A 26,734-nucleotide genomic window follows, 5' to 3' on the forward strand; every position below is an offset into this window, starting at 1 on the left:
TGTATACGTTCGCTGATTATGAAAACGAAAAATAAGGTTTTGAATTGTTCAAAAGTTATGCGGCATTTATTTATTGTACACCCGCATAATGTCCTGCGAATATCGCCGTGTCTCTGTACATAATGTAATAGAGAAAGGGATGGTTAGCATTGAATTGTTCAGGTTCAGCTTCTACGGCTGTTGCTCCGACGGTAATAGCTGAAATTAATTCCAAACTGTTAGTAGATGATAATATTTTACATACAGAATAAGTTAACTCGTTTTCTTTATAACAGAATGTACGGCATCTATCAATAATGTCCCTTAATGTACCCAATATTATTAATTTTAGGGATGGTAGGGTGGAATAAATTCGTTGGAGGATTGTCCGCAGTGGTCTCAGCTAAGTCATATTTGTGGTGGGTAGTGAACTTGCTTTGCCTTGTGTTGTACATGAAATGGTCGGCGGTGACGAGGTATGGAATGCAGTGGTATCCTGCTATGAATGCAGCATGTTATGCTACAGAAGGAGACAGCAGAACGAGAGACGGAGCACTTTAGGACAAATCCTACGTGTAGAAGACGGGGAGTAAATAGGAGAAGATATGCCCATCTCCTATCTCCTGTAGTGTAGTGTGTACTGCATCGGAGGTTTTTGAGTGTAAATTGCCACTGAGGTCCCGATAGAATGCGACAGCGATCCCGGAGCCCCCTGTCATGCGGCTTTGTAGGAACTACTCGAGGTGATTTTAGTGGGTATTGTTCACCCAGTCTCTGAATAGCAGAGATTTTGGCGTGGATCAAGTCCCACATACCCCTGCAACCTTTAAAAGCAGGGGATGCGCAAATGCATTTCCACCTCGGATATCAAAAACAAAGGTACAATAAATTAGAAACAAGACGGGACTTACAGTTGGCCTATCTATATAAAGTCTTGCGGGGTGGTGAGCAAGCCAAATATTCTTCAAGAACTCGGGTTTTTTGTACCTAGGGGATATGTGTTGCGAAAGCCTAGGTTGTTTGCGATACCAGCACCAGATCCCCGTTAACAAAGACGTTGCGCTTACTGCATCTTTGTCTATTGTATCCCATAAAAAATATTTGTATGTTTATTAATCGACCTATATTAATATTTACCTTCCTAACTGAAGAACTAAAGAATTGTATTATCTACTTTTTATTAAGGTCTGTATTACATACTTTTTCATTGTTCATTTCTTAAATCATATGAAAGGTTTAACTGTAGTTTTTTTGCTTAAACTGTCATTAGGTTTAATAACAATATATTATTACCGTTTGCGGCAGCTGCCTCTGAACCCGCTTCGTTTACAATTATTTTGGCTTTTTGAATCGCACTTGACACGAACAACGGTTCCGGGTATTTCAGTATACCAGATAGATCAGAGCTACTGCTGTTGAATAACGCTGTTACTCCATTCTGTGGAACGTGGTACAAAATTCAAAATAGTATTACATATAAAAAAATATCATGCGTTTCATTAAAAACTTTTTGTAGTAGCTGCTACGTATTGCCAAACTATCGTAAACGTATTATATAAAAAAAAGTGTTTATTCATTTGACAACAATTCATAATATGTAAGATTTGGGAACTCTTTTAAGTAAAAAATACTATATAGTAATCTATTTTAATACCACTTTAGCAAGTGCTATACGTTTTATGTATGTTCTGTTTTGCTGATCCAAATTAAATTGTAGTCTGTATACGAAACAAATTATCTTAAGTACTTTTTTAAGTAATTACTATGTAAGTTCTTAGTCAAACAGACACACACATTGTATATTCCCACAAACACCTCAACTAACATTTTATTAGTACATTGCCTTTGTTAGTACATAATGTGCGTATGTATGGTGTATGTAATACTTTTGCTATATTTTCAGTTCAGTAATTTTTTAAAAGCTGTGGATTATTAATAAAGGATAAAATAAATTAGCTTTTGTCGCTACAAATCCGAAATAATTAAGCTTTAGTCGAGACTAGACCCGACCATTGAGCCTTTATTATTAGCCTAATTACCTTCTTTAAGACATCAGCTAGGTCAGTTTCTGATTCAGAGTTTATTACAGGAATTGAAAGATTCACTCGAGCTGAGTCTAAATTATTTATGACATCATACTGTAAGTCTAGTTCTTGCAGCTGATTAGCCACTGAATGTACACTATGCCTCTTATTGGGCAATATTGAGAGGAAGGAGAAGTTTTCGTTTTTATAAAACATTTGGACGACCTGAAAGAGAGTAGAGAGATAAAAAGTTATTGTTAAATAATATTATGTAACAAAAAGGAAACTTAAATACTAAAGATAATTAAAAGGTGATTAATAAACAGTGAAAATCAACTTTAAACATTAATCTCCAAATACTGAACTAGTTTAATAAATGTGTTTATTCATTATAACAACGCATTATATTATAAGATTTGGAAACCCTTTTAAGTAAAAAATACCTCTGTCAGGATTCCCAGCCCTTCCATAAAAAACTGAATAATTAATTCCGTAACATTTCTTTTCATTATATTAGTTAATTGATGTTCGATTCTCTAAACATCTAAATCAGTTTTTTTCCCACTGGGGGACAATTTGGTTGTTAACGGGGGCAATCCAAATCAGCTGAATATAACACAACTTAGTGGAGACTTGAAACTGTAGCTAACCTAATATAAAATCTCTGTACGCAGAGAGAGACGCAGAGAAAGCTCACTAAATTAATATAGAAAAATCTTATTTTTTTTTGAATTTGAATTCCAGTTATTCATTAGGTTTTGAAAAACTACTGATTGTTTCGTTAACAATTTCCTAGTGATATCATCCTAAAACATAATTCAATTTTTTAATATATAAATGATGTATGGACAATGATAATGTTTGAGGCTGTATAATATCCGCGTAGGCTGTAAATTCGTCGAACATAGAAAGCTGACATTTGCGTAAAGAAAATACCATTCTTAAAATAAAATTATCAGGAAACAGATGCAGACATCTGTGAACAATACCACGGAATAAAGCGCCACGTGATTTTAGTTCACAATCAAGATATTATAAAAGACATTTAATTTGACATTATTCGTAGAGTTATTAGTTATATACAACAAACCTTTGCTTGTATGTGTTTTATATGACCGTAATTAAAATGTCCGATCTGATTCATCATTTTCACTGAAGTCTTCCTCCTGTTTGTGACGTGGAATGTTTGCGGTCTAGTATTTTTAGAATTGAACGGATTTCTCCAGTCTCCCTGGATAATAAAGAAACATTTGTTACAAAGTTGACCCAGTGGTATCTGGGCCAGTGGTGGAGGAGGTCCTGCTACAAAGCCAGTAAATGGAGTGAAGTGGCACAGGATTGGCAGCCCAAGACACATTTTGGGTCGTTGAGTCGGTGTGTTGTTTATAGCCTATATTAAATTAGGTTTAGACGTCTATTTTCCTTCAAATTGAACTTCCGGTCTGTTATCTAAACACAAATATTTATAGAGATTGAAATTTCATTTTGTTTGCTGTTACCGTGTCCATACCAAGCTATAAAAAATAAGATTAACAGAAAAGCTTACCTTGAAGTAAATTGCATCTGTTAGCACAAGTCTAGTGTTTTCGTCTAGAGCAGATGGTGAAACTAAATCTTCAATAAGATCATTTGTCTGTGATGCAATCTAAAATAAGTCATAGATATATAGACGAATGTCAAATACTTAATACTTTATAAGCATAGACATTAATCAGAGTAAACTGTGAGTGACATATTTTTTCTATTATATGAGACGTTTACGATAGCATTGTTACTGCATACTTATTATAAAGTTAAATGATTCAAGCACTTGGTAACGAGTTGCATTAATTAATACATGTAAAATTATGGAATGGTAAACATGTGCAAAAATTTAAATCCCCCTGAGATTCTTTAGTGCTCAGAACCAGCTATTGGCTAAGCAATTCAAAACCGATATCGATTGGAACTCCGCGGTGGACGGCAAGGAACCGTCAACGAGTCAGAGTTGAGTCTAAGTTTGAACTTGAGTTCTTCCCACTTGGGCTTGGACCCACAAAGAACGCCGTGTGTCAGGCGTAGATCGCTCATTATAATTCAACACAGTTTTTAGTTACTCTGACACCAAGAGAAAAGTATATTATCAAACGAAACCCTACAATGTTTAGGCTGAAAGTTCAATGTTAAATAAATAGATTAGTTTAAATCGGATTAACTGGATTGTATTATGGAGACTCTTCGTTGCTTCAAAATGAGATAAATATGTCACCAGGAATCAGACCCACACCTAAGAAGGATACATCTAGCACATACAAAATAAGCTACGGAGCTGTGACCACAAACTATGTACAAATTTAATTACCCATGAATTTATTTCCTTAGCAGCTTCCTTCGGTTCGCTGAAGTCCAAGTTTTTTGCCTGAGCGTGAAAGGTATGTTTGGTGTCCCGTTTAAAGGCTTTACTGAACGGATAATCGATACTTCCAAACACTCTTTCTGCTAAAGAGAAGTTAACGTTCCGTTGAGAATTGATTTCATCCAAGTATTGTGGTATCGTGGATCGAATCTGCAAATTTAATTATTTCGCTCGTAATAATGTTTTATGGCCTTTAAAGGAAGAGTGTATATACTCTTATTTTAACAGTTGGAGGTAGTATCTCACAGGGAAGACCCAAATTGGGAGTCTATTCCACAGTCAAAATGTGCAGATGTGTCTATAAAAAGTCTTGACGATTTAAAAGTCAGAGAGTTTATAACCAGTCCTTCTCGCCGCTTCTACTCACGCCCGTGATTTGAGAACTGGCAGTAAATGTAATTAAAACCATTATATTAACATAAGTGTACATAAAATTATTGATAAATAAATTATATTTTGATTTATATATTTTATAATTTTTACATGTTGAGCAGAAACTTTAAATTACAGTTGTATCTGTATTGCTCTTACTAGATTTTATTTCTAGAGAATTTTAATTCCAATATCAGTCAAGTCCATCAATAAAATATAAAATAATTTACGATATGGGTGTACCGTCAGCAATTTGTATATTTACTTGAATAATTACAAAAATACTAAAACATATATTACATACGTCATTTCTCTTATTCAAATTCAGGATATTCGCCAGTTGATCATATGTCTTCCCTTTAGCATAAAGAGCTAATTGCGATAAAAGAAATAGAAGACTGAACGGAGACGTTATCACACTCTTATTCGGCTTCTCGTCAATTACGTCCTGAAAAAGAGATTTAGGCTGTGAAGAGACCGATCAAAGCTTATATATATATGTATACTATTATTATTGCTAGTATATAGTATATATATATACTAGCGGGACAAGCTCAATAGAAATCTATCTCTATTTAGTTTAATAAAGAGGTATGTTTGTATTGGCAATAATAAAAACAAAATTTGAACACACGTATAAAAAGTGCGCGGTGAAGTCATCGTTCCCTTGGTCGAAATTGGTTCTCAAACGTTTCTGTTCATCACTTTCATCTAAAATATTTATAAATTATTGTATTTTAAAAACAAGATATTTTTATTAATAATTATTTCATTTATACCACACATATCATATAAAATTCCTGGCTACCCGGAAATTATCCAAATTAATGTTAAGCCAGTTCCTGCTGTCAACGGTTTTATGGTAATAATATTAAATACATAACGCAAGTGATTTGTTAGGACATACGAGTACATTACATACATTTAGTAACACTTTATTTACACCTACTAGGTCTTACCGCCTAAAACTACTTCAAATAAATTGCATACGTAGGATAACATCTGGAAAAAATAACAAATTTTATTTGTACAATGAAAGCCGTATCGGCGTAGTGGCTTTGAAACTCATCCCTCTGAGATCGTAGGTTCGAACTACGTGTAGTGGACATTCAGTCACGGCATTTCAAATGTTCATATGCTGAATGAAAACATCGTCAGGTAACCGGCATTTCACCTTAAAAGGCTCATCACCAAATATTTACGACACAAAATCTGTGTTAAATGAACATATAGAAAGTCTATTGGGACACAGGTGGGGATCGAACCTACAACTTCAGGAGTGAGAGTTGCACCTGACGCCAAAACAGCTCTATTGGTACATGGGCACATGTTTTTTTTTGTAGATATAAGATTTTATTACAATGTCCATAGAGGCTTATAATTTTTTTAAATAAAAATTACCTGATGATGATGATGATGATGATGATGAACTATCACAGTTGATGGTACAAATTAACCCTGCTAACAATAATGCTAAAGTATACTTAGACATTATGAAGGATAAGTGATACTAAAATAATAGATGTGTTTTATATTAACTATCGCCTATATAGCAATATTAAAATAATTTATAGCATAATCGTGTCCTTTATAGATTGGATTGTAAGTGGACAAATATCACGAATTTAACGGGTTGTTTAATATCATATATCAGTTGCAAAATTAAATTATATATTTCAAAATAAGGTCGTAATCGACGCATCATGCTCCTTAAACCCGTAAACGCCAGGGTCCTTCAAGGCTGTGGTCACACATATTCTGCATACCAATGATACGTTGCAATTCAGCAACATTCATTGCTATGCGGACGACAGCACTAAGGATACCCTTTACACTGGCCGTGCAGCTCTTTCTAGGGCAGTTGTAGATTATTCAAGTACAAACATGTATGTGTCTGAAGTCGAAACTCAACTACGTGGAGTCTCGGACTGGGGCCGAGTAAATCTAGTTTAGTTTAGGTAAATTTAACCCCAAGAAGACACAAGTTCGTGCGTTTTCCGCTAAAAACCCCTTGTCACTACTTCTCTTTTCGAAGACACTTTTCCTTAAGCCACAGCCAGAATCGGAATACTTGGCGTTGACATATTAAACGACGTTCAGTTTAATATGTCTATGTTATGTTCCATCATATGTTTATGATGAAAAGACAAATTAGCCTCAAAGAAGCTTGGTGTGCTCAGCATGACAAGACGGTACTTCACTCCGAGCCATCGCTTGCCATAGCTTAAATTCTGCCTCACATGGAACCTCTACTGTTCTCACCTCCAGACGGGAGCCCAGTCCAATTTTTTCCACCTGACCGCATCCAACCAAGAGTGGTTCGAATCGTCGACGACGAATTCCTCTCCGAGTGGCTTGTTCACTTGGCGTTGCGTTGAGATGTGAGATCTCAGGGTCGAGGCAAAATACGAAATTGCATTCGTATCACCTTGACGTCCTTCGTTCCACAACCGGCTACCCACTGAAGTAGCCATTTCAACTTAGGGTCCTTCAAGAAAAGAGCGTACCAATTCCTAAAAGTCCGGCAACGCACTCACTAACCCTCTGGCATTGAGAACGTCAATAGGCGATGGTATCACATAACAAGTTAGAGGTTAGGCTGGACCTTACTATCACATTTTTTTTAAAGTCCTTTGAGTTAGAATATATAATGTGTTGGAGAGACTGGGTTTGCGAGTGCCAATAATCACAATCGGCGTGGTAACTGGTAGCAAATGCTTGCAGTGCCTCGAGCGCGTACAAATTTACTCAGAAAAGCGCCATTTACGCGAGTCTTGCGCACCATGAATGTTAATTGTGAAGGGGATATATTTAGTAGTACACTGGCTGAATTCACAAGAATTGCATCATTCACATACACACACCCAAACATACACCCATACAACTTTATTTCTACTAACTCCTAACTAGTTGATTGCTTTGTTTTGTTTTACTTTCCTTAATTAAAACGTTAAATTTGTTTGCCTACATATATGTTTGTACTTTTTGTTACCACTCAATATGACTTTGCTGTGAATGGAAGCCTGGTTATCCATATCAGTGGTTCTTACCTAGTTTGGAAACCAGTCTCCCAATACCTTCTCAACTGTAATCTTATTTATTGTTGTAAATGTTATATGGGAGAAAAAAAATAATTAATTAAATGAAAAAAATTGTTAGGTTTAGGTTTTATGTGTTCTTGTTTTGTTTATATTATATTTTAATTAAATTTTTGTATTAATAAATTTTATATTTTATTACTAGAAAGTTACTGTAAAAATAAAAAGGAAATAAATAAATAATAATAATAAACATCAGTTGAGCCTCGGTAAAATAGATCCTGTTAAAGCGCTTTCAAGCATACAAACAGCTGCAGATTTAAAAAATATTATAGTAAACACGCTTTATATATGTTATTTTTTACACATAATTAAATAATTATTTTTTTAATAAACGTTTTGTGACATACATGCTGAAAAATATGCATGGTCACGTGTTATATCTACTAATACACGTTGCCAAGCTGCCTGGTCCAAAAATAACTAATATATTTAATGAAATAATTTCTCAGCAAGTTCACGGTTCAAAAGTTTGTTAAGGAGATTTAAACTATAAGCCTTCCATTATAAAGAGCCTTGAAATTTATTTAATATCCTCTCTATTAATTTTGCTATGAAGTAAACATAGTTTTAATAGCCTAATATTAAAATTATGCTAACTTATTACTTGCACGTGATGTAGATATTTTTACTATTCTTTAAAATATAGTATTTTATACTAGCTGACCCGACAGATTTTGTACTGTACACAAAGTCTTAAGGGGATATACGGTCGCCCAACTCCAAAAAAGTGAAGTATGGTGAATGGAAAAAATATATGGTGGAGTTGAGTAGTTTATGTATCCATTTTGAAAGATCAATACACGATTCAAATAACTTCGCTCGATAGAAAAAAATTCAAACATAGCCAATTTTTGACACTTTGAATTAATTTTATGACGAAAATGTTTATGGAACATGATTTTAAAATTTACACGATATATTGTATGGTAAGCTAAGTAATCCATTTCAGATTTTTTTATAAAATTACATTAATTTAATGTTTTACATAACTAATTGTTATTACGGGCTAGCGCGCCTCAGCGCTCCAGCTCTCCATTGCGTACCACAGTTTACCCCGAGACACTGACACAACAATTCGTGCTGGGATAGGGCCATAAAAAATAAAACTTAAAAAAACATCTAATTGTAAATAATCTGAACTATTCTCGAACATAAACACTCATTGCATTACGATATTGGCGGGAAAGATTCGATTTTCTTGGTCCTGGCATTGTTAATTATAACACCGACACGATAAACTAATAGAAATTCTAAATAACTGATGAATTTCCAAACTTCTAATATTCAACTTTTCTATCATAATTAAACTAAGATGACATATCAACAACTCAACTTTTAGCAACCATTTTTAAAAAATGAATGGCTAGACTGATGTTTTGACTAATTAAACTGACAATATATATTGTCAGTTTTTCTGCTAATTGCGTTTTGTTATACCACGTCGCACGGAAACAACGGTCCAATGATCCTTTGTCCGTCCCCTGAGTCTAAGCTACCTTACCACCAATTTTCAGAGTTATAAATAGTGTAACTATAACGAATTTCTATTATATGACACAGTTAAATTGTAAATATATATAACCCAACGGTATAATCTATTTCGCGAGATTGCGAACTGTCGAAAGATTGTGAACCTCAACGTACTGCTTACAATTTAACGTATTATTATTCTATTCTATTCGGGGACAGCCTTCGAACAGTTGACAATTTTAAGATTGTAATTTGACGGTTTCACTTCGAGAGATTACAATCTACCAAATAATAATACGTTAAATTGTAACGTGAGGTTCACAATCTTTCGACAGTTCACAATCTCGCGAGATAGATTACAACCTAACGGTGTTTACAATTTTACGGGGACATATATAAATCCACTATTTGCGGAGTCATTCTACTGCCTGTCTTTAAGTATTTACCAGACAACACTTTCCATAGTGTTATATGAAAAGGATTTTTTTTTTCACTTACACAGAGCCATTAATTTTTTGTTATTTTGATGTATGCTCTCTAATATGTTAAACAGAGAAATATGCAAATCAGAATGCAAACCCTAACCATTTCGTGTAAAATTAAGGATAAATGACATTTAAAAAATTCAATTTATTCCTTGTTTTTATTAAAATAAACGAAAACAATAGAAATATATTCAAAGATGTTCTAACACCCTTCGTCATGTCGTTTTCGAGCTGAAACAAAAAAAAATGTTTATTATTCACTTTATTTTTCTCTGAATTTCAAACTAGGATTATGTTAACAATTAAGCTATAGAATTTCTATCAACATTTTATGAAAAAAACTGCTCAGCTACGACTCTCATCAAGGAGGACTTTCTTTCTATGTGCGCATATCGCATTCGCTCGTACGGTGAAGGAAAACATCGCGAGGAAACCAGCTTGACTCAGACGCAAAAATTTGACGGCGTGTGTCAGGCACTGTAGGTTGATCAACTACTTGCTTATTAGATTGACATATAATCACGAACAGATATAGATTTTAAAAACGATATTTTTTTTAAATGATATCCGGGAGTTATGAAACCTAACGTTTTTTTCATATATAAATTAAATATATTAGTAAAAAAGCGCAAGCCAATTTGATAACAATCATCTACCATTAGAAGCTAATAAATTTTAAGAAGTCAGTTATCGTAATAATTAATGAGCTCTTTAGTTCTCAGAGCAGTGTTGTCCTAGTGGCTTCAGCGACGCTCATCCTGAGGTCGTAGGTTCAATCCCCGGCTGTGCACCAATGTGCATTAACATAAGCTCGAACGGTGAAGGAAAACATCGTGATGAAACCGACTTGCCTTAGACACAAAAGGTCGACGGCGTGCGTCAGGCACAGAAGGCTGATCGCCTATTCAATTTACAAATGATCATGAAACAGATACAGAAATCTGAGGCCCAGACCTAAAAAGGTTGTAGCGCAATTGATTTATTTTATATAACATTCTCGTTTCCAAGAATATATAATAGATACACATCACTTATATTAATTATAGCTAAAAGATGTGTCACTTAGATTTAAGAACCGATACAGTTTTTTGTTAGTCTAGTGCCTAAAACCTTATTTTATAGTATTGTCTTTGGTTAACATAGCTTTTACACATTTAAAGAAAACAATCTTTTAATTTAGCTTAATAGCTTTAATCCGGTTAAAAAATTGTTACCTTATTTTATGTTAGTTATAAGCTCTTGTTTGAAACGATTAAAGCCAGTTAAGACTTAGCTTCAAACAAAGCTTCTTTTAACATCCTCTAACAACTGCCTACCTTAACTCATGCCCAAAAAAATGTACTCACGACAATCTTGAGGCAAGACGCACTGATTTATACGGTTGTTGTAAACATAGTCATCTTTGCAAGCACAACCGTTTATCTTGTATAAAAGTATACAAGCAACTTGGTTCTTTCTCTTATAGTTGTCACAAGTTATGCAAAAAGTACCAGGTCCAGTGGTAGCATTAAAATCTCCTCCACATGCAGCTGGAAATACACAATTTTATGTTTAAAAACACAACATTTGTAACTTCTCAGGAATTAGATGATTTCTTTTTTCAGTTTTTACATTCCCACCGGTCGAAAAAAATCTTTCTGAGTCTCTGAGTCTTACAAACATACTTTTGAGCCTGTTTTGGTGGGAGGTACATGTTTATTTGTATAGGTATGTTCAGATTAATTTAATCTCAGGTCAGAGCACTTTGAGTTGCGTTCAGTTATAAATTAATAGTCGTGTGAGAACGAATACTTTGTATACATCTAATATTTGTTATATTTGTATTCGTTAAATCACTGATTAAGATACTAAAAATAACATAAATGAGTGCTTGAAATAAATATTTATCATAATTAAAACACTTAATAATATTACGTAAACTTACGACATTCAGTTGTAGGTATACATACACCATCACAGTTCCTTATAAATCCATCAATACATAAACAACCAGGAGGACCAGTATTATCATAACCTTCTTGCAGACACGGTAAAGGTTCGCCGAGTTCTGAACACGACTTTGCTCTACATATTTCATTTATATTATTCACGTATTGCTCATTTACTGGACACTCTGCTGAAATAATATAAAAATAAATGTGTTTATATATGCAGTTCCTTTCTTAATAAATACGTATAAAACAATTGGCGGACTTATTGCTGTAAAGCAGTGTTGGTTTAGAGGCTTTAGTAAGCGACTCTCACCCCTGAGGTCGTAGGTTCGATCCCCGGCTGTGCACCAATGGACTTTCTTTCTTTGTGCACATTGAACATTCACTCGTGAAGGAAAACAACGTGAGGAAACCGGCTTGCCTTCGACCTAAAAAGTCAACGGCTTGCGTTAGCGTTAGAAGGCTGATCACCTACTTGCCTATTAGATTAACAAATGATCATGAAACAGATACAGAAATCTGAGGCCTAAATCTAAAAAGCTTGTAGCGCCATTAACTTATTTTATGTTATTGCTATATATACGTATTACCTTAAAGGTGTAACTTCCTCGAATTCATAGGCTTTCCTTCGTAATAATATTGAAGATCTCGAAATAACCAAACTCACGGAAATATTGAAAAGAAATATTGTTTCCAAATTTGCAAAAATATTCGCCGCTCTTATTGATTGAAATGTGATGATGTATGTTAGTATCTAATTGTATAGCTTTACATTTTAGAATATTAATATAGATTAACATCTTTTAAAAATCCATATTTTACGTCAATACTATTAATAAATGTATATTTAAATGGTAAAGATTAAACTTACGTGGACATTCGTTGATAGGAATGCAGGTATTATTAGCATCTCGTGCATATCCATCTTCACAATAACATTTTCTGTTGCACTGAATATTGACAATTGGACAATTGTTTTTACTCTGACGACTAAGTTTGTCACATTCATTATCACACGCACCACCGCACGAGAAGTATTCGTAAGGACCCCTACATTGCACTAAAACATACGGAAATTAGTCAAAAGCTGAGTTAGTATTACACCTGGAACCAATAATTATCTACGGACCATCCTCCGACATATTTTTTGTTGGAACGTAAATTATAATTCGTCGGATTAAAAAATACTGGCATAACTTTGCTTTTGAATATTGATGTTATGACTTTTGTATACATTGACAGGTTCTAAAGTTTAATTCAACGGCAATTGTTAACTACGCGTTGCCATTGTTTGTTGTGTGAAACAACGCTTTTCCCGGAACAATTATACATTTACTACCTATTCAAAATTATATTAGACTAAATACAGAAAATGCAATTCTTATTCAAAATCCGCAAAAAGGCCAGTGATGCCATATTCAATAATTGTTTCCATATTCTATAACAGTTTACAATTATTATTTAAATAACGTTGTTGCGGTGAAATGTACACAATACTTACAACACTCATCAGTAGTAATACATTCACCGATTTTACTCCTGTGCAGGCCATCGGGACATCGGCAGGTCGGCTTACAATCTTCAGGCCGAGGTGGGCAAGGTCTGAATCTCGACCAAATGCTTGCACATGTATTGGGTACGCAAGGGTCTGGGCATTCCTCGTAAACTTCACCGTTCGGACATTTTGGAGCTGTAAAAATATTTTACTTACAGATAATTTTCTGTTATATCTATTTAATTTATTCTCTGTATGCAAAACATTGGTCCTCATAAAAGCGAAATTGAGCCGAAAGCCTGTACTTACGACATTCTGTGGTAGGTACACATACACCATCACCGTTCCTTACATATCCATCGATACAAATACAACCAGGAGGGCCGGTGTTGCAAGACCTATCTACCTGACACGGTAAAGGCTGGTCGAGTTCTGAACACGTCTTTGCTTCACATTTTTCATTTATATTATTGACGTACCGCTCATTTAATGGACACTCCGCTACAAAGAATAAATTATATGAATTTCTTACAAACAAATAACGTTTTATACATTACTCCATAATATTTAGAATTTTCATTTTATATTGATTTCAGCTTTCAGCAGGCTTATTATACAGCAACGTGTGCTGATAACTATTGCTTTACATTACAGTACTTATGAACAGATTTAACAAAATAGCAATTTATTTATATTTAGGCTTCTTAAAATCTTGAACAAAACCAATCATTTAATTGTGTAATGCATATAATAAATGAAACATAATATTGTCATGCAATAACCATATTATAATAAAAAAGGACTACTTTTATTCTAATCAATCGAGGTATATATTTATACTTACGTGGACATTCGTTAATAGGAATGCAGGTATTATTAGCATCTCGTGCATATCCATCTTCACAATAACATTTTCTGTTGCACTGAATATTGACAATTGGACAATTGTTTTTACTCTCACGACTAAGTTTGTCACATTCATTATCACACGCTCCACCGCACGAGAAGTATTCGTGAGGACCTCTACATTGTACTAAAATATAAAGTAAAATTAACAACATAGCTAAGTGAAAATCATAAACTTCCAATACTCATGCTAAGTGCACTTAATTTAAAAATGATTATGAACATGAATTACTTTGTTTTTCTATGATTTTTTATTAATACTTACAACACTCTTCAGAAGTAATACATTGACCGATTTTATTCCTGAACTGGCCATCGGGACATAGGCAGGTCGGCTTACAATCTTCAGGGCGAGGTGGGCAAGGTTTGTACGTCGAATAAATGACTTCACATATATTGGGTACACATGGGTCTGGGCATTTCTCGTATACTTCACCGTTCGGACATTTTGGAGCTGTAAAAATATTTTACTTACAGATAATTTTCTGTTATATCTATTTAATTTATTCTCTGTATGCAAAACATTGGTCCTCATAAAAGCGAAATTGAGCCGAAAGCCTGTACTTACGACATTCTGTGGTAGGTACACATACACCATCACCGTTCCTTACATATCCATCGATACAAATACAACCAGGAGGGCCGGTGTTGCAAGACCTATCTACCTGACACGGTAAAGGCTGGTCGAGTTCTGAACACGTCTTTGCTTCACATTTTTCATTTATATTATTGACGTACCGCTCATTTAATGGACACTCCGCTACAAAGAATAAATTATATGAATTTCTTACAAACAAATAACGTTTTATACATTACTCCATAATATTTAGAATTTTCATTTTATATTGATTTCAGCTTTCAGCAGGCTTATTATACAGCAACGTGTGCTGATAACTATTGCTTTACATTACAGTACTTATGAACAGATTTAACAAAATAGCAATTTATTTATATTTAGGCTTCTTAAAATCTTGAACAAAACCAATCATTTAATTGTGTAATGCATATAATAAATGAAACATAATATTGTCATGCAATAACCATATTATAATAAAAAAGGACTACTTTTATTCTAATCAATCGAGGTATATATTTATACTTACGTGGACATTCGTTAATAGGAATGCAGGTATTATTAGCATCTCGTGCATATCCATCTTCACAATAACATTTTCTGTTGCACTGAATATTGACAATTGGACAATTGTTTTTACTCTCACGACTAAGTTTGTCACATTCATTATCACACGCTCCACCGCACGAGAAGTATTCGTGAGGACCTCTACATTGTACTAAAATATAAAGTAAAATTAACAACATAGCTAAGTGAAAATCATAAACTTCCAATACTCATGCTAAGTGCACTTAATTTAAAAATGAGTATGAACATGAATTACTTTGTTTTTCTATGATTTTTTATTAATACTTACAACACTCTTCAGAAGTAATACATTGACCGAGTTTATTCCTGAACTGGCCATCGGGACATAGGCAGGTCGGCTTACAATCTTCAGGGCGAGGTGGGCAAGGTTTGTACGTCGAATAAATGACTTCACATATATTGGGTACACATGGGTCTGGGCATTTCTCGTATACTTCACCGTTCGGACATTTTGGAGCTGTAATTTTTTTTCATCTTAAGATAATTTTCATTATTTAAAGGACACTCCGCTGAATTATAGAAGAAATTGTATGAATTTCTTACAAAAAAAAGATTATGTTATTTGATTTATAACAGTAGATTACAGTTGAGAAATAACATAAATTTTAGAAATTAATTATTTATTTTTAACAAAACAAGTTACAATTACACATCACCCCAATGTGGGAATTTTGTCAGTTCGATCGACAGACAATTAAAAACGTCTGTTAATCTATGAAGGTTATTGATTTTCATATTGCTTTCGCTTCCACCTATCAACTCTATAAGACATGGTAAGCGCACATTCTCAGTGCACTCGAGCCCACAGAATCTATTATAAATAAGGTCGGAAGCTTGAGCTTGGTAAAATGGGTATTCACCGTACATTCTACAATACAGATGCCTCATGAATTTAATTTGTACCCAGCATCTTTCTTTCATGAGGCGCCCAGATTACGCCATTATGCTCCAGGTAACTTCTTACTTATTAATAATTATATAAGACTCGAATGGTGCACATACGCATTATGTCACTAGCCTGCCTTAGTATATTTGAGTAATGTGATTCCGAAATGTCTGTTTTGAGTTGAACAAAACTTCCAGGTCCTTACTTTGTTCATCTCGCTTTAGCGGAGTCGCTTACATTAGTAGCTTTCATTGAGAGGACCCTCCTTGAGGAGACCCTTGTTCGAGTAAAGATTACAGTGTAACATTTTTCCACGTTAAAAACCAAATTGTTTTCCCTACTTCAATTAAACACTCTCGTAATATTACTTTGTAAGTGTTTACAGTCCGATATGTTCCTACATCTTACGAAGATTTTTAAATCATCAGCAAATAAATAAATTCTGTATGTCTGTATTTGATGATTCTGAAAAAATCATTAACCATTACAATAAAATGCCTGATTAACAACGGAATTTATTTTGTATAGCTCCGAACGAACTCTATTAAATTCTACATACTGTTTTCGGACTCTAAGGGTACAAGGCCCAAAAATAATAATAGTTTTACTATACATGCTGCCTCTGCAAGCTGAGAGTACATCATTATCGATCCTGTCAAACGCCTATTTAAAGTCCAGGTAGGATACATCAACCTGTACTCCAGAGTCAACTGTTGGAACCACATACGACATAAGGTTAATAATTACAAGCATAAGTTTTTGATAACGACATCGTACGATGCATATTTTTGACATATTTTAAATATATAGTACAAACGTTCTACAAAAAAAAATCTACGATCCTTATACAGAAAAAAATCCAACCGGTCTGGTGGTTACGTATATGAATAGATAATATTTTAATTTAAGTTTTAGAGTTATTTCCGAGCATTAACAGTACTTACGGCAAGATTCCTTTGGCACACAGGCGCCTTCTGTCGTTCTATACAAGTTGTCAGCACACCGACAAGTTGGATTACAGTCTGGATCACCAGGTTGTGGCGAGGGTTTACATAAGATAAGGCTTTGGTCAACACCGCATTCTGGCTGACAATAACCAGGGCAAAAATCGAAAATTTCACCTTCTTTGCAATACGCTGTAAAATTAATATAGTTATAATAATTGCAATACAAGTCATTTTTGTGTTGTGTTGACTGCGGGCCCTTTGTATCCACGGCTGCAGCCCGAAAAGCCCTTACGTAGATCTGCCTTTGCGCTCATGTCTGTCACCATGTCATTACTATATCAGCTAAAAAATTGTAGCTCATGACAACTTTAAACCCAATTCGCCTCCACTATGATGTATATAAAATTAAGAAACGTTACGGTATATTTAAGTTGGGCATTTCTGACTCTTTTAGATAATGGGAAAATGTTGATGATATTTTATTTTTTTATCATCACACATGTTAAAAGGAGGACAATTGAAAATATGTTATAGAAAGTATTTACATTTGTGAAAATAACATGGACACTTAAAAAGGCGCAGCGCAAACCCGGTCCATGCAACTTCCTCACAACCTCCAAACAAACTCACGAGAGGGCTCTGAATTGAAGAAGTCACATGGGTCCGCCAAGCTTCCGCGAATATACAATGTAAATACATAATTGTTTAGGAATAAATAAAATAATAATAATAATAGCAAATAGTTAACATAGTAAGGTTTCTAAAACGACTCGGTTTCCATGGAGTAAAGAGAGGGATATATGAATGACGAGTATAAATACTAATTATAAGGTAATTATACTCACGTATTGGACAACTAGTTAACGGTACACACTGTCCATTATCATCACGTAAATATCCGTCTCTACACCGACAGCCTCTAATACAATGTATAACATCAATGCATTTTTGTGGTTCGGCAAGTTCTGAGCAATTACGCCTTCCACAACCACCATTCACACAATCGTCAACTACTTCGTTCGGTCCACAGAATTCTGGATGACCTAAAATATTGATTCGATTTTATTATAGCGGTCTCTTCAGCTTTACTCTGCTGGAATTTATATAATACTTTTTCTATAGCCTATCAGAAACTGGGATAACACAGAGAAAAAAAAAACAGAAGTAATTTATTTTTTATAAAAAATCTCGCATGAAACTGGTTAGTTTAGTTTAGTTATAGTTAGTTAATAATGAATAAATGTAATATATGTCTTTAATAAGTTCAATGGGCTAACAACTATTCTTTAGGGAATTATCTATCACGCACGTGTAGCGTTGTAAACATCGGAAATCAGTGAAAACGCAAGTGTTGCGAAGTTTTCATGTACAAGTTTAGGTCTGATTGAAACACTATCCTGAATATTATATTAGAATACCAGTGTTGTGTAGTAATTGCAAAGACACATTTGTGATATCACAAATATTGATCGGGTAAATCGCGTCTGATCCACAAATCATGATTTAAGCCATCGTGTTTGCCATGAACTGGCGACACAGAGCTGTTTGTGAATAGTGGATTAATAGTTACATATCTAAGGACGGTAACGGCAACGAATTCAGACGTAGGCTAGAAGCACCGTTCTTATGGCCGAACTGAAGACATATTTTCTGCGACCCAAATTGCCGCTTGACAGTCGCGTAGGCCACGTATGAATTCGTTGGCGTAACTGAACAATAAGCTACATGAAGAAAAGAGAGACGGAGGTTCCTTTATGGTTTGCTCTTCTATCCTACATCTGAATTCGTTAGTAATAGTGCTATAATATTTAAAACTCAGTTAGATAACGGCTTATTTAAGAAAGCACAAGGCAGTTCAGGACACTTGTAGCTTCCAATTTAATTTAAACTAAGTGTCATATAATACTAATAATAGTAAGTTAATCAACGGAATTCATGAGATGGTATTTTTTGCTGATGACAATTCACTTCTATTTAAAGTGAATAGGAAAAACGTATTATTGGACGATGTAAACAATTGTATTTCTCGTATAGTTAACTGGTTTAATGTAAATAACTTACTGCTTAATGAGAATAAAACAAAATGTATTGGATGTACAACTACTAGCATAAACCGATAGATAGTAGGAAGAGTGGCACAGAGTTTCTTGCCAGTTCTTCTTTCCCGCTCAGTCGCAAGTCAAGGGCTTAGACTTGCGAACTGGTAGTAAATGTAAATTTAGAAAAAATGTTGTTGTTTACCTATATGAATAATTTTTTTTTGAGTTTGAGTTATGTAATATTACTTCATAGACAGGGCCAAAATTTTGATTTACCTATAACATTAATCAGAGTCGGTTTAGCGATTTACTCAGGATTTATTATTTTATTTGGTGTGCAACTGTTTAATCAGTTGCCATCTAAAATTCGCAATATTGTGTTTGACAGATTCAAGGGGGCATTAAAAATGCATGTCAGAGGGAATGTAGTGGACTAAAATTGGGACGTGTATCTCGCTCGTATATACATAATACTAAGTTTCTCATGTAAATAAAATATAATTTTGTAATGAGAAATAAAGTTCTTTAAACATTATTTAACCGTTATTTGTGGTACAACCTCTTTGATAGTACACCTACCAAGGAGATTGTATATTTATAAGAGAAGATGCTTTAGCCAATTGCTGGCAGAAATTTGACAACAACTTATTATTAAATATTATTTTAAATTTAGTTTTAGTTAATAAAGCATATTATGTTTTTCATTATTTAATATAGTTTTATAATTTAATTACTTGGTATTGCAATTGATATCTTATAGTTTACCTCCATTATTGCAGTTCGGATGTGATGATGAAAATGAAGTTGATGATGATATCGCTGACGATCGGATATCGGCTCTAGCTATATCTAAAATACAAACGTTTAATAGTAAATTATTGTGTTATCTTAATAAAAATATATAGTAACACAAATATATAAATATAAAAAAAAAATACATGACAATTTCGGTAAACATAAATGTTACAAAATAATAGAAATTCAACATTTCCAACATTAGACTTGACTAGTCATTTTATTCTTAACAATGTGGATTCGGTATCTAATATCAATCAACCAAGTTATAATTTAACAACAAATTCACAGACAAAAGCTTATTAAAGGCCAGGTTTGTGATATTCAGAAGCGAGACTTAGCGCTTCGCTCTTTCTAGCCTTATTTGAGCGAAAAAAGAAATCAAATAATTAATAGTATACGTACCATTACATATTACCGAAGTAACACAAACCAAGCTTACTATATTACGTAGGTTCAACATAATGCTGTTGACTGTTATATTAATTAAAATTTTCGTTACTTATATGTTATAGTTCGATCGAAATACAACTCAATACTGTTGTACTGTTAGTCTGTATACCTATTGCTTTATTATTTTTTCGATTCTTCTCCATTTTACTATTTGAACTTCCTCATACAATTGAAGTAATTTAAAACAAGTTTTTCCAGTTTATCTTTCATTACTATTGTCGAATTATTGTATACAATAAGTTCTTAGTTTTATTTGAAACAAGAAAATTAATAGCTTATGTCTGTGAATGTGTGACTGTTTTAGAACGGCAAGCCAAGGTTAGGTTTAATAAAAAGAGTCCTCGAATCTCTGGTGCCGAACTTTGAAGGTCAATGACTTTGTAGGACAAATCCTACAAATTCACAGACTCCTGGCGTATTACTGGACCACATGTTACAAGAAGGACACTGAGGTACTTAAAATATGTTATAGAAAGGATATATGTATGTGAAAATGACATGAGAACTTGGTGCAGCGCTAATCAGATCCATGCAACTTCCTGACAATCGAGTAGACCGCAATATTGCAGCACGGATACTCTTTGTATTGAAGAAGTCGCATGGAATAAAGACTGTAAATACATTATTGCGTAGGCAATAACATTAATATAATCTCATGCAAACATATGACATAGTTTGTAGTAGACGACAAGGAGTTCAGGATTAACCCGAGCGCGGCAGAATAACATAAGGGTGAACCTTGTGAAGTACTCCCGCCATATCTGCGCCCCACGGTTTTTTTATTTAAAACTCTGCGTTTATGTTTATAAAACACGAAAAGTCAAACGAATCCATAGAGAAAATAAAAAAAATGTTTAAACAATTTAAAACATATGCTAATAACTCATCGTAAACAAATATTGTATTGAAAGAATTAAAGACAAATTGAACATTCCAAACTTTATTTTGCAGTTACATGTGTTAATATAGTTTTGTTTAAATTAAACGTTTTTAAATATAAAGATCAGGCCCTTAGCATGATATCAGCACATTCTGTAGAAGGTATACATGAACCCGTGCTATTTCGTACGTAGTTTTCAATACACACGCAACCTGGTTTAAAAAAGGGTTCTGTACTTTTTGGAAAACCTAAAATATATCTCCAGCAATTTTGAGGCCGTGATATTCCAGCTGTATTCAGTACGAACTCCTCATTACTCCTGCAAACTGAAAAAAATAATTTTGCTCGATCATAATGATAGTTCAAGGCAATTTTTTACACGGCCTTTGTCTGTTTTAGTTACTTTTATTGATTTAACAACTTCCATTTCGTTAATAAAAACCAGCGGCATTGAACTTGACCTTGCCTTTACGAATCTATTAGCATTTTCATGTTAATGTATACACAAATAGATATTTTTGACCTAAGTAACGTATAATTAATAGGCTCTTGTAATAATAAAAATATCCCCTTATAAAATTTTGTTGAAAGTGGATACTTTTAGCTTCAATCTACATTATATATCATATACATGCAACAACGGTGACCTCTTCAATAATGATTACATAACTGTACCTGCCCTCATGATGTTTTCCTTCCCCGTTCGAGCAAAAGTTAAATGCCTATAGACAATGCCTTCATTGGTGCACAGTTGGGCATCGACACTACGACCTCACAGAGTCGCACGCTGAAGGCACTAAGCCAATACTCATTTCATAATATAAATATTGAATGCAACAACGTACATATACATATATTTATGCGAATTATTGCATACTTGATCTTTTTCTTCGTATGTTGTGAAAACAGTTGCTTATAGGAATGCATTGTCCGTCATTGTTCCTGGCATAGTTTTTCCTGCAAATGCATTCTGGTCCTTGTGTCTCGACTTTATCATCAAGCTTGGCATATAAGTACTGCCAACACATTTGTGGATGATTCACCGTCACCCTGTTTCGAAGATATACTTCGTTCTCTGGGCATTTAGCTGAAGAAAACAATCGACATGTGTTACGAATAGATGAAATCAAAGGCAATCGCTGAGATGCGACTGATACTATAAAGTACTTGACAGTAACATTAACTTTATCATACTCTCTATATAAAACGTTTACTAAACCATAGTAGCATGATGTCTTGTTGCCAATTAAAAACACTTACGTGTAGGACACTTAGAAATAGGTACACAAACGCCATATCGATTCCGAAGATAGTTTTCTTTACAAACACATCCAGATCGGCAGTAACCTTTGGCTGGGTCAATGCAAATAACTGGTGATGCCAAATCCAAACAAGTTCGCCTGCTGCACCCACCGTTCGTACATTCTGACCATACTTCGTTGCGGGGGCAGTATGTATCTAAAACACACATTTAGATTGTGATTCGACTGACGGACGTAATATCATCACGTATAATTTCGCGTGTCTGTAACTAGACATGCTATTTACCAATCATAATCGTTTTTTATTTTATATTATCAACACCCTGGATTTTTTTAACATTACATTTGACTTAGTTTCACAATTCATTTGTTTCAGCGATTATTTTCCGTCAAAGGCCTTTAGAGTAATAAATGCCGAAGTTCTGGTGATGTTTTTATTCACCGTGCAAGCAATTAGACGCAAATGTTAAGGTAAGAAGGTTCGAACGACCTCAGTCTTGCACGCTTAACCACTAAGCGCTGTGGCTTTTAACGTAGAAAAACATGGTTGGTTATTAACTTACACTAAAATTTATAAAAAAAAAACCACCAGTTTTAATGGCTTAATGTATCTACTCGTGTAATCACATAAAATATAACTTTAAAATATTTTAATTTTATATGTTTAACGTTCAAGAATTAGATGATAAATTGTTAATAAATCGAGGAACCGTGTTGTAATAATTTTATACTTACGCCTCTTAGATGGGGTTTGACTAATACTGCTTAAACTTGAGTCAGTTTCTGAAAAAAATATGATACAACTTTAAAAAAAATGTGTCTTGTAATTTTGTCTATATTGAATTAGAGGGTAAAGCAACTGGAAAAGCAAATCTTTGAATTTATCTCGTTAAACAATTTTCTTAGTTGATTCTTTATTCTATATTACATTTGAAAAAAATTACTAATAAATCATGCATTTCCACTTCCCGTCACTGCAAAGCACTGGCACTAATACTCACTCACTTATTCTCTTGGACAATGCACGAATAATGAAGACTACTGAGAGAAACTGTTTAAAGCGCTCAAAAAATCGAGACGACCTTTTCATAGGACCATCTACTGAAGATCAGAGCACAATAAACGCGATGCCTTAGTGGCTATGAAGTGAAGGTAGGCATATAAATAAATATGAATCTACCCACATATCATTGTAAAATAAAAATAAATTATGGTTTAAGGCGCATTTTAAAACAAAGTAATTATTACTAACCACTCAAGAAACTACTACTGTCCTTACTGTACTTGTGACTTTCTTTGCCAGACTTTTCGACCGTATGCTTTGATGTTGGTGTATAGTATGTAGAAGATATATCGTAATTTTGATCATCTAGAAAATAATTATACGTTTAATTGTTTACCAATTAAAATTATTATTATATAAACCGATGCAGAATGTATGTAATATTTAAAGGTTACGGAACTTATACACTTTTTAAAGATGAAACAATTTTACTTAATTTTGTACTTGGATAGAAAGGAACTAACAAGGTCTTAATGAAAAGGAATTGTTGAATGGAATATTTTGGCAGTAAAGTTAAAAAACTTACGGTAACTTATTCATGTAATGTGTGAATCTAAACTATATATGTTTTGTCATTGCAATGTAGTTTTAATTATTTATTTTTTATTATTGTTTATGTAACCCTTTTCAATGTTAATGGACTAATTTTATATGTACGTCTTTATGTACTGGTCCCAAATTTTTTGGTCCAAATAAAAAAAACAAAAAAGGTGTGCGTGCACTAGTGTACACACGTAAGAAGTGAAACTTCTTTATGACCTTACTTTTCGAAAAATTATCTACTATATGCAACTTTACAGAAATTGTTTAAATAAAGTTAAATTAGAAAAAGTTTAACAAAAGACTTTCATATATATATATATATGCATATTTCATAGACATGATTACAAATAATACAATTATTTCATTTTACCTTATTACTATTAAGATTATTACAGAATTTCATTAATTGTAATAGAATTATTACTATCATTGTTATCGTTATTATACATGTTTGTTATTAATGGCTTCGAATCTCTTAGAATCAACCGTGGTAGGGACAACAAAAAGATGGGGCATAACGGAAAAATGTGACGGTAATTTTTTTCCAACGCCGATAAAGAAGTTTAACTTCAATATGTTTGTCACAAGAAATAAATGCCTAGTGACTAGTGCCCTATTTTTGGTCTAAGCGTTGATTTTTCATTTTATTAATTTAAAAAAATCCTATAGCTGTGTATAATGTATGTATATAAGTTTGTAACTCAAATATAATATTTATTATATTATATTATATTGTTAACATACGCATAGTATCGAGTTCCATAGTTGCTCCCTTAACGAAATTTGAAATAAATTTTCATTAACTTTTAATGATTACATTTTTTTTTGTTAGCCGAGCGTTGGCAAGCTTAATAAAATAAATAAATAAACATAAAACAAATTTACCGCATCGATCACTAGGCATACATTCTTTATTTTCATTCCGTAAATATCCTCGCTTACACCGGCAGCCACTTTTACATTTGGATCTCATTGGACAGTGGAATGTTTCCCCAGCACTTTCGCATGTTTGAGGATCGCATGTCTTTATGCATTTTTCGTAGTATTCATGATGTCCATTGCACCGCTCTGTGGAATAATTCATTCAAACACTATAGTCAACAGGTTCAATATTTTTTTCATTAAATTAAAATACTTGATCGTGAAGATACTTTATTTTCTCACATAATTACAACTTGTCTATAATGTTCTTTTTAATCCTGAAGTAAATAGGAGATTTACTTAAATTTTATGTTCCTATCTGGCGGTAGTTTTGACTTGCGTTCCTTTGACAATCTAATTCTTGTAACTCCTACTTATAAAACTGATTTCTTTCACTTCTCCTTTACTGTGCAAAGTATCCTGCTATGGAATTCCCTACCAATTGATATCAGACGAGCTCTATCTTTAAATTTATTTAAAATTCTTCTTTTTGATCATTTTTCTTCTGCCTCGTAATTAGCTACTACTCATTTATATTAATTGTTACTCAATTAACCTTTGGATTAGGTTTTACATTTTTGTTTATATATATTATTATTTATATTTTACTTTATTTAATTTTAGTTATAGTCGCATGTTATTTTGAGGTTTTTGGTAATTAATTATGCACTTCTTGTATACCTCTGGTGTTTCTTTTTTTATTGTTCCATATTAGGATTGCCTGGAAGAAATCGCTTGTTAGCGATAAGGCCGCCCGTTGCCTAATAACTTATGAAACCTGTTTTTTTTTATATGTATAATCTTGTATATTATGGTAACGAAGTGTAAATAAATAAAAAAATACATTCTTTTAGTGAGCAAATTAAAGGTTGTTTTTATCGTGTTATCAAATTTTCAGAAAATAAGCAACTAATAAAATTCAGATATAAACTATGCAACTTCGTGTAAAATTGACATACAATATTTTTATATCGCATCGATGATATGATTTTCAAACGAAATTAATATCGATCAATCCCCGGTACTGAGTATTTATGATTTTTTTCCTTTCAATTATAGAAAATGTTACGGTGCGTTTCATGGGGGGGGGGTCAAGAATATCCAAAAATTGCGTGACGTAATATTTCAACGCTCCCGAACACACCCGATATATTGTTTGACATAGATGAGTATTTTCGTTACCTGATCCTGACACAACAATTACACATTCAATAGCAACAGCAATTACAAGGAATTTTAACATTATCACCGAACAACATGCACGAATCACCTATTATTCTAAATTACTTAATGCTTCCTATATTCGTGACTAAGGTTCACGTAAAACTTGTAAATTTAATAGTTGTTCATGTCTCTTATCACTTCAATAACATTTTTTAAATGATTATAATATTAAAATTTCGGTTTACGACGGCTCGTAAGGTGATGAAACAAGACAGGAGGGATCAACCTAAGCAACTCTTCAGAACATTCTCCATTGTACACTTTGTAGCATACGCATAGAGGCGCAATGTCTCTGCGTAGAGAGGGTGATCAAGCGGATCAGTAATACATTTATGCTTTAGGCTATGTGTAACTTATCATTATGTGTCTTTGCCACTTAGTTTAACAATCACCACCTCTGT

General features: G+C 33.5%; 1 protein-coding gene across 1 annotated transcript; it reads right to left on the reverse strand.

Annotated features, from left to right (window-relative positions):
* Positions 1-26,411, reverse strand: LOC123707775 (zonadhesin-like). The gene is made up of 32 exons (XM_045658113.1): positions 26,292-26,411; positions 25,074-25,256; positions 23,835-23,951; positions 23,318-23,365; positions 22,581-22,778; positions 22,198-22,407; positions 21,450-21,646; positions 20,985-21,051; positions 20,393-20,461; positions 19,958-20,041; positions 17,999-18,196; positions 17,151-17,342; positions 15,589-15,777; positions 15,262-15,450; positions 14,727-14,918; positions 14,424-14,612; positions 14,097-14,285; positions 13,562-13,753; positions 13,259-13,447; positions 12,629-12,817; positions 11,751-11,942; positions 11,173-11,355; positions 9,309-9,367; positions 6,172-6,280; positions 5,405-5,481; positions 5,075-5,218; positions 4,345-4,548; positions 3,550-3,648; positions 3,094-3,234; positions 2,019-2,228; positions 1,273-1,417; positions 1-198 (listed from the first exon to the last, which is right to left on the reverse strand). Exons 1-32 carry the CDS (start codon positions 26,350-26,352, stop codon positions 71-73), a joined length of 4,833 nt encoding a protein of 1,610 aa, XP_045514069.1. The 5' UTR covers positions 26,353-26,411; the 3' UTR covers positions 1-70.
* Between the last annotated feature and the right edge of the window lie 323 nt (positions 26,412-26,734).

Source organism: Pieris brassicae, chromosome 3, assembly GCF_905147105.1.
Source record: "Pieris brassicae chromosome 3, ilPieBrab1.1, whole genome shotgun sequence".
Lineage (NCBI taxonomy): Eukaryota > Metazoa > Arthropoda > Insecta > Lepidoptera > Pieridae > Pieris > Pieris brassicae.